Source organism: Ananas comosus, linkage group 19 (assembly GCF_001540865.1).
Source record: "Ananas comosus cultivar F153 linkage group 19, ASM154086v1, whole genome shotgun sequence".
NCBI lineage: Eukaryota > Viridiplantae > Streptophyta > Magnoliopsida > Poales > Bromeliaceae > Ananas > Ananas comosus.
The window spans coordinates 10,194,849-10,204,506 of record NC_033639.1 but is presented as its reverse complement, the minus strand read 5'-3'; the positions used below and the strand labels follow the sequence as shown (position 1 = coordinate 10,204,506).

Here is a 9,658-nt window from a genome sequence, read left to right as displayed (position 1 = left end):
GTCAAAATGACAGCACACACTTTAATGCATCTCTTTATTACCATTGTGAACATGCTAATACTTAATTCTATTTCCTTCTTTGAGTTTGGTAAACATCATTTTCACCTGATATTTAATTATATTCATTTTGACAAAAGGTAAACATAGGAGAGCTTAAAAATTATTATCATTTACTCTAAGCCTCCGTTTGGTTCGGGGTTAAGAAAAAAAGTAGCTATTCCAGGAATAGAGTTAAGTTCGGAGTTAAAGTGGAGTTAAAGTTTTTTTGTGTTTGGTTGGGGGTTGGAGTTAGTCTAGAATAATAAAAAATAGTGTTTGGTTAGAGTAGGTGAGATAAGAAGATAATGATTGATAAAGAAGGATAACGATTGGTTGGAGTAGGTGTGATAAGAAAGATAGTGGGTTATTATGAATAGAAAATAGTGTTTGGTTGGAGTTTGGTGGGGTTAGGTGGGGTTAGCTAATCCGAAATAATTTATTTGAGGTGGGGTTAGCTAATCCCATTCATTTTTTAGGATGTTTGAGGATAATATGGGGGTTAAAGGGTTATTCCACCCCTTAACCCCCAACCAAACAAGGGCTAAGGTTTTAGTACCTATCTAAACATATGAGATGCATTTGTTGCACCAAAACTTAAAAAGGAGTGCAGTAGTTTTCAATCGTAAATACTAAATCCTAAACCTTAAACTCTAAATACTTATTTTTGTCCTATGGTTCATTATATCTTTATTTTTGGTCAAAGCTGTATTTTGAAAGACCTGAAATGAATCGGAGTTAATTATGAATAATAATAATAATAATATTAATAATAAAATATTAGTTTATTTCTCATATTTAGTTTTTGTCTCCTTCATTTCATATCAAACAAAAAGAAAAAAAGAAATAGAAAAACTTTAGTTTCGCAGCTATAAAAATAAATAGCAATGAAAAAATAGTTTACTAGAAAAGTCAATTTCAATTTGAACTTTACCTTTCGCTCAACACACATACTATAATATGTATAATATATAATATATAGGGGCAATTTCATGGATACCACTCCCAAAATTTAAAATATCATAGATGCCCCTAAAAAGTTTAAAATATCACCAATATCCCTGTAAACACAAAAAATTATCATTAATACCCCTACTGTTAGTTAGGTTAGCTTTACCATAGTTATTCAATGGTTAAAGATGGGTTAACTTTTAAAATGACTTATTTATCCTCAAGTATCTTTTAAGTAAAAATGTATTGAGACCCCCTCAACTATATGCCATTTTGAAACAGCTCCCTCAACTTTCATTTTTTAATTGATATCCCATTAACTTTTTATTTTTTAAAAAAACCTAATTTCAGTGTATGAAAAAATCAAAATTTTTTTGTTTTATTGATGATTTTACCAAATCTAATGGCTCTATTTATTTTTTATCAAATAAATAACTATATATAAAAATTTAAATGAAAATAATGTTAAGGAATTATCCGATCTTTCTTTAATCTTGAAAGCTTAAAAATTTTTTTTAATCAAAATTATTCTCGATAATTTTATCTGCATTAAGTGTATTAAAAAAACTGAAATATAATATATTTTAGCTTTCGAACAAAATTCTCTTTTTATTTCAATCGACAAAACAATGCATGCATATAGCTATGTGATTTACTTTTGCTTAAATAGGAAAAAAATAAAATCTATAATTTATTTCAAAATTACTATTACTAATTAGGAATGTGAATTGATATAGATACGTAATTTTATCTGAACTCGATTTAAAATAGGGTAAGTTTAATCAATGCTGAATAAGGATAGTTTTAGTTATAGGTACCAAAAAATAAAATCCCATCGTATGTAAATTCAATTATAGTTTTGGTCTATATTTAAACTGAACCTGAACCGAAACCCAAAACTAAAAACAAAGCCAGAATCAGATAAAAACATATTATATTTAAAATACAATTTTTATATATTTTTTATTAATTAATATATATTGATAATTTAATTTACTATTTATATATTAAATACTCAAATTTAGATTTACAAAAATTGTTTTGAAATATCTATTAGTATTTCTACTATTGAAAAGAGATAAAGGGTAAAAATGGTATTTTAAAAATTTAACTCCGATTCAGGTGGGCTCTAACGGATCTTAACTAGTGGAGGGTATTTATGATAATTTTTCACATTTTGGAGGGTATTTGTGATATTATCAATTTTGGAAGGGTATTGATGAAATTAATAGTCCCTATAAGGGCATCTATGAAATTATCCCTAATATATATGTACGAAAAAAATGGATATTTGAATTTTGAAAACTAGAAACGTTTTTTTAGTGCTTACCCATATTGTTTCAAACTTAGGTATTTGAATGGTACTTTTTCGCATGGGACCAAATCTTTATGGCGAATTGTTCTAAATAAGATGAAAATATTTTCTCTTCACTCACAAGGATGGGGCAAAGACGAAATTTCTGATCTTTGTCGTATAGAGTATTCAAATATTAGGTTTGATATCATTAATAATTTGAAATGCGGTTAAAATATTTAGTTAATTATGTAGCATGCACACTAAATTAAATCACATTAAAATCAACTTAAAGTTAACTAAAAATATGTTTTTAAGAGTTTAATTTTTAAATTTAGGAAAGCTACATCCTAAATAGATTATAGGATTTAAACATAAGAGATATTTTTTTGGCGCTAGTAAAGAAGGAATTAGGACATGAACTAAAATGAAACACTTTTCAAAATTTAGGGTCTTTAATGTCAAGTTTGAAAGTTTTAAAAGTTTGAGGACTAAAATAAAATTTGGCTGGAAGTTGAGCAAGTGGTATTGCAGGGCTTTTTTTGCAAATGGCTCCTGAAAAAAATTTATTTTAAAAATAGCCCTGTCAAAATTTAATTTGTAAAAATGACCCGGTACCTGCTATGCAGGCGCCACATCATTGCCACGCAGGCAGGGCTGGGCCAGTGTGTTAAGTTGAACACGGTGAACCGGAATCTCATTCCATTCGCCGGTTCACGGTTTGTCAAACCCGGTTTGAGTAAACCGGGTCGATACAAAACAATGTAATAGGAGCGAAAGGGAGAAGAGGAGAGAGAGGAGAGAGAGGGAGACAGAGAGGAAGCAGAGCATGCGGGGAAAAACTCTGCGCTCTGTCCTTCGATTCTCCATAGCATAAATTTACTGAAACCCTAACCCTAGCCCTAATTGTTTATTTCCCCCTAATAATTACGTTCACAAATTGGTGCTCATCTCCTGTTGCGCCTTCTTTCGACCTCTCTTTTGGTGGTGCGGTTCCTTTCTTCGATCTCACGCTTTCGAGCATCCTACTTTTCTATTTGATCCTAATTTCATGTACCCATAGCGATTTTCCGATATTTTGTGCTTTTAATGGCTAAGATTATTGTGTACCACTCTAATTTGGGGCAAAAGATTGGATTTTTTTTAGCAAAAGCTGTGCACATTTCGACTTTATTCGATTGGATTTCATGTTAATTTACTAAGATTTAGTTGTTTATGCATCGACAATATGATGCATTTAAATGGGTGTCTGTTTTATTGTTCAACTGCTTAATTAAATTGAAAAAAATTGAAACTTTAGTACCAAAGTTTATTCCTTGTTCTCTTCCCTTTTACTTCGCTTAATTTGGTTCAAAGAATCCAACTTTAGTCCAAACAAATCTCCTTCTTCATGTGCTATTAAAATATCAATGTCGCAATTAAGATAACAAAAGCTAGCGTAGAGAAAGGAGATTGTGCTTATCTTTTCTGTTCGTAATTATGACTTTCCTGCACACGAATCAAAACCTTATTGGATGCTGATTCTCTAGTGAGCACATTTTTTACTACTGTATAGTGAGCACATTTTTTACTTCTGCACAGTGCCCTACCATCTGTGGCATTCACCTTTTTAATATATATTGAGTGCCCTTCTATTCAACTCTCCAATTTGAAAGGATTGTGGGTAGAGAGAGGAAGTGTAATGAGTGGTTCGGAACAGGACTCTTCGCAGCCTCAGTTCATCGCGAGCCATGAAAATCGCAGTGTTCCGAGTGGTCCGGGAGCTCCTCTCATCGACAGCATCGATGTCGATCAGATCATCATCCCTGAGGTTTCATTTCTTATGCTGTTGTATTTCTCCTGTTTATACTGTTTGCATGTCTTTTTTTTTGGAAGTTAAAGAAAAAACTTTAATTGGAAACTATGTATCAGCATATTCTTTAGATTTTGATGATAATTCAGATATTGGAAGTATTCAACTATATTAAAGATATTTGTATATCTTTAATATACCAATTTATTCTGACAGTTAGAAGAGATCAACTTGTATGGCTTATTGATTGGAAGTTAAAACTGGTTTACTTCTCTAACTATTTTTTATTTTCCCTTTCTTCCTATCGCTTGAGATGAAGCTGAACTATTTATCTACCGAACCTTGTGTTTATCAATGCAATAATCTTATGCATGTTAGCCTAAAAAGGTTGAGTGTTGAGTATAATAAAGCGCAGCAATTCTAAAGTAAGAAAAAAAAAGAAAGAAGGTAAGCGATGCTTCGAAACAGAAGGCGAATTTTCCTTTTTCCTGAGTTGGTCACAAGTAATTGCAAAATAGAAGTTAATCAACACATGTTCTTTGTACTGCAATTGCCTTTATCTGATTGTTAGGTGGTACAGTGCCATAATTCATACTCAATGGCATTATTTGAAGGCTTTGCTTGTTATCATTTGAGAAGACAATAATGATTTTCTGATTTGGTATCATGTGATATTTTGGCAGAAGAACGGTTGGAAAAACTTATTTGCATATATGGGCCCGGGATTTCTTGTTTCCATTGCATACATCGATCCTGGCAACTGTAAGATGACTTGAACTTTCTCATTTCTCTGTCTCTTTTTTTTTGGCCGTAGTAATGTTACTATGTTAGATCTAGTTGCTGATAACTATAACTGCATATTCTGTTAAAATGCAGTTGAAACTGATCTACAATCAGGAGCACAATACAAGTATGAGGTGCAACCAATATTCTCTTCATTGTCATATATATTCTTTTTTGGTCCTTATTATAGTTGCACTTTTTGAGGCAAATCTACTTAAAATTTTTCAGTAACAAATTCCAGTTGGAATAGAGTTCAACATGACTAGCAGCCTGTTTTCTCTGGTTTCTAGAGCTGTTCAAAGAAGAGCCCATAGCTTTTACATTATTACATCATCAACAGCTTCCCGCTGCAGCAAAGCAAAAGATTTGATTTGGAACTTCTGGGTTATAACAGCTCATTTTAGCATCCCACAGAGCAAGAGCTCCAGAATTTTTGTTTGCCGAACAACTGTTTTCTGAAATCTTGTGATTTCTCAAGTAGAGAAGCTGCTCTAGAAGCTGACAAAACATGCTTTAATTTCCTGAATAATATTGAATGTTTTGATACTTTTTTAAAAAAATTTTGGTCAGCTTCTCTGGATCATACTTGTAGCCTCTTGTGCTGCTCTTATTATTCAATCTCTCGCAGCCAAGCTTGGGGTGGTGACAGGTTGGCCTTTCCATTTTCTTAGAGGATTATTTTTAAAAATATCTATCACCTAATTATTGGAGTATCAGATGTTTTTTCTGAAAACAGAAAATATTTCCATGACAGGGAAACATTTAGCTGAACATTGTAGGACTGAATACCCCAAGATCCCGACCTTTATCTTATGGATCCTTGCCGAGCTTGCTGTTGTCGCATGTGATATTCCTGAAGGTATTTGTAATATATATATATATATATATATATATATATATATATATATATATATATATATATATATTCTAAATCAACTTTCAATGTTTGAATATATTTTTAAGCTACTTTTCTATATTATGAAAAAATGGCAGAATATTGCAAAATATTTCAGCTACTCGGGACCTTAGAGCTTTACCTGTTGGATTTTTTTTTTTTTTTTTTTCTGGTTCAAATTCCTAATAGCTTTTCTGTATTCCTCCCATGCAGTAATTGGAACGGCTTTTGCTTTGAATATACTCTTCAAAATCCCTGTGTGGTCTGGTGTTCTTATCACAGGTTTAAGTACTTTGATGCTCCTTCTACTACAACAATATGGGGTAAGATTATAAGCTGCTTATATAGTACATGCTCTATAGAATAAATTTTGTTTCCTTCTAAGTTGTCTCAGCATATGGACATGAGAGAATTATATTATTGAGGACGATACAAGTCATGACTTGTGTGTAATATGATTGTTCAGAGTTAAGTGGCAATATGGGGATAGTAGAGGGAGGACTATCAATGCACAACCCTATTCAAAATGGTGATATGAGAAAGTCCTCAGTAGGGCAGTGTTTTTTTTGTTTTTGTGTCTCAAATGATTATAAAAGACAGATTTATTCATACTATAGACAGATTTATTCATACTATTTTGATCAGAGAAAACTACAAAATGGGTTATTAATCCAACCTCATGACCAGAACAGGTTTAAATCGCTATGTTACTATAAACTAGCAGATGTAGTGGACTGTTATGAATCATTGACTTTTCATATTATTATTCACAAAATGATTTTGTGCAGGTTCGTAAACTCGAGTTTCTGATAGCTTTTCTGTTATTTTTGATGGCTTGCTGCTTCTTTATCGAATTTGGCTATGCTAAACCGAATCCCTCAGAAGTTCTGAAGGGCCTTTTTGTCCCAGAACTCAAAGGAAGTGGAGCTACTGCTCTCGCTATCTCGCTACTTGGTGCCATGGTCATGCCGTAAGCTTTCCATCTCTAACTAGTGCGGTTAGTTCATTTTCAGCAGTTTTCTAATCTTTGCAGTGCAACTTAATGCAGACATAACCTTTTTCTACATTCAGCATTGGTGCTTTCAAGGAAAGTACCACAGTCTGTTCATGGGATCAAAGTAAAGTCCAATACCTTTTCTACCGTGATTTTATATTAGAATAGTACAGTTATATTTACATCTATAAAAAACTGCAAATATATCTATTTACACATATATATCCCTGCAAAATCTGAATATTGACATTTGCCGTTCAAAAGTTTAATTTCTCGTGTGTGTGTGTGCATCCTTGTACATAATCAAAAAATAAAAAATTTCACTCAAGGGCACTTGATAGTCGATACTGATTTATCTAATTTTGAGGCAAAATTTTAAAATATATTTTCTTTATTTCAGGAGGCATGTAGGTTTTACACTATTGAGAGCGCGTTTGCTCTAACCGTGGCCTTTCTCATCAATGTATGTATTATATCTGTGAGCGGTGCTGTATGCAGCTCAGAAAATTTGGACCTAGAAGATCAAAGGAACTGTGGCGATCTTGATCTTAACAAAGCTTCATTTTTACTGAAAGTATGTCAAACCCTATCACGAAATTATAGTTATAACGGAACATTTATGCCTAGCTCTTCTAAATTAAGTTTCTTTACTCACTGCAATAATTACCTTAGCAGAAGCACAATTCTTTTTCTTGTTATATTTATGTACATCAATTTGGTTACCAAACCCTTTTTTTTTCTTTTTTTTTTGCTCATAGAATGTCCTGGGAAGTTGGAGTTCAAAGTTATTTGCGGTTGCATTATTGGCTTCCGGTCAGAGCTCTACAATTACAGGAACTTACGCAGGACAATATGTCATGCAGGTTTTGTGCTATTCTTTGGTTTTCGCTCCATAAATCTTCATGATTGATAAGTTTCAATAAAATAAGAATAAAACCAGAAAAAAAAAAAATTGAACCGTCTGAATTGATGGCAATTAATATCTAATTTATAATTTCATAAACTCCACCTGGGAATTTCTCAGAACCACTAATTCATCTTCTTCATAGGGCTTTCTCGATCTAAGGATGACGCCTTGGATACGGAATCTTCTAACTAGAACCTTGGCAATTCTACCAAGCCTCATTGTGGCAATAATTGGAGGCTCTTCTGCAGCTGGGAAGCTGATAATCATTGCTTCGGTATTTATGTTTTTTCTTTTATAATACGCTTTCTCGATTACAATGCAGCAATGCATTGATAAACGTAACACGTACGGTCTGTAAAATATGCATAGATGCTTCGTTTGCTTAAAGATGAACTAACAATATTTATTTATCGCACAATTATAGTGACATTAACTGCTGATATTGTCGCCCATTTTTCTGCAGATGATCCTGTCATTTGTACTTCCTTTTGCTCTCGTTCCGCTCCTTAAATTTACCAGCAGCAGGACGAAAATGGGGGTGTACACCAACTCAATTCTTGTAAGTTTGAAAATTGAAATCGTTGTTTCGATTGTTTGGATGTAAAGGACTCGAGTCCAACCAAGCTGAGCCAAGTTCTACTTTAGCTATTTCACGAGCTCAAGCAAGCTGAGGATAGCTCAAGCGTGGCTCATTCAGCTAATTGAGCTCGAAATCCTGGCTCAAGCTTGATTCGCTTAACAAATAAGCGAGCTCGAGCCAAGCCAATCTCGAGTGGCTGTAAGCTTATGAGTGTTTGCGACACCTTTATCTGTGGATATAATGCAATGCAGAAATAGATAAATGCGGGCACTACTCGTGTCCTATTCTCCTATTTCTGAATAGTCGGAAGGATCAACTCCTTAGTATGGCTTAGATTATCATACTGAAAAGCCTTGAACTATTATAACAAGTATTCATGTTGTGACAGATTTCGGCGCTCACATGGATAATAAGCACATTCATCATGGTCATCAACACCTACTTTCTCGTAACGAGTTTCGTCAAGCTGCTTCTCCACAGCGGACTGCGCACCGCCTCCGTAGTATTTTCAGGAATGTTCGGCTTTCTGGGCATGCTCATTTACGTGGCGGCCATCCTGTACTTGGTCTTCCGCAAGAATAGGAAATCAACGCAACCGTTATTGCAGGGCGATGCTGAACTCGGACCGATGTGCACCGACTCTAACCACGCGGATAACAATACACTGTATCACTTGCCTCGCGAGGACATCTCAAGCATGCAACTCCCGCAGAATAGAGCCGGATTAGATCTCGACTAGAAGTAGTTAAGGACTTGAAACTAACTGTTGTTAAAAATGCTGGAGATTCTTGAACCAATTCTTCGCGGTTGACAATGTTTATGATGTATTTATTGCTGTAATTTACAGGAACAGCACTAAGCATAGAATAGAAGCTGTAAGTTCAAGAAGATGATCTTATGTTGTATGGTTTGTAGCAGGTCCTTTTTGTTGGCTTAAATGGCAAGCATCCTGCCCTGTAGCGGGAGGCCGAGCTGGCCGAGGCACGTTCGAAATGGCATGAGGCTGGGTAGGCCGAGTCATGTTCGAAGTGGCGTGAGGCCAGGTGGGCCGAGTCACAATTGAAACCTATGTGCGCTATATCTGTACGCTTTAAGTGAATTGGTTTCGTATTTTTAACAGCTCGAGTTTTTGGGATTAATTGTTAGCGTCAATAATCCGATAAGTGGTATCAGAGCCAGAGGCCACGGATTCGATTTTCGCGTGCCACAAATGTGCGCAGGTGCTAGAGGGAGGATTGTTGGCTTAAGTGGACCAGTATCCTGCCTTATGGTGGGAGGCCGAGTTGGGCCGAGTCATATTCGAAGTGGCGTGAGATCGGGTGGGTCGAGTCACAATTGAGACCCGTCGGCGCTGTGCTTGGTTCTTCGGAAAAGCATGTAAATCTATTTTGGGGACAAAAAAAATTCTATGAAAATACATTTTTCC

The 9,658-nt window shown here is 34.5% G+C and overlaps 1 protein-coding gene across 3 annotated transcripts; it reads left to right on the top strand.

Annotated features, from left to right (window-relative positions):
- LOC109725192 (metal transporter Nramp3-like) lies at positions 3,065-9,137 on the top strand. 3 transcript variants are annotated; one of them, XM_020254293.1, is made up of 14 exons: positions 3,065-3,268; positions 3,981-4,091; positions 4,757-4,835; positions 4,950-4,990; positions 5,427-5,505; positions 5,611-5,715; positions 5,965-6,074; positions 6,540-6,721; positions 6,800-6,869; positions 7,146-7,319; positions 7,504-7,608; positions 7,795-7,926; positions 8,116-8,211; positions 8,621-9,137. In XM_020254293.1, the coding sequence occupies exons 3-14, from the start codon at positions 4,787-4,789 to the stop codon at positions 8,969-8,971; spliced, it is 1,494 nt and encodes a 497-aa protein (XP_020109882.1). In that variant the 5' UTR covers positions 3,065-3,268; positions 3,981-4,091; positions 4,757-4,786; the 3' UTR covers positions 8,972-9,137. The 3 variants fall into 3 exon arrangements, with proteins under 3 accessions (XP_020109882.1, XP_020109881.1, XP_020109880.1); XM_020254292.1 differs by having other exon boundaries at positions 3,937-4,091; XM_020254291.1 differs by having other exon boundaries at positions 3,863-4,091.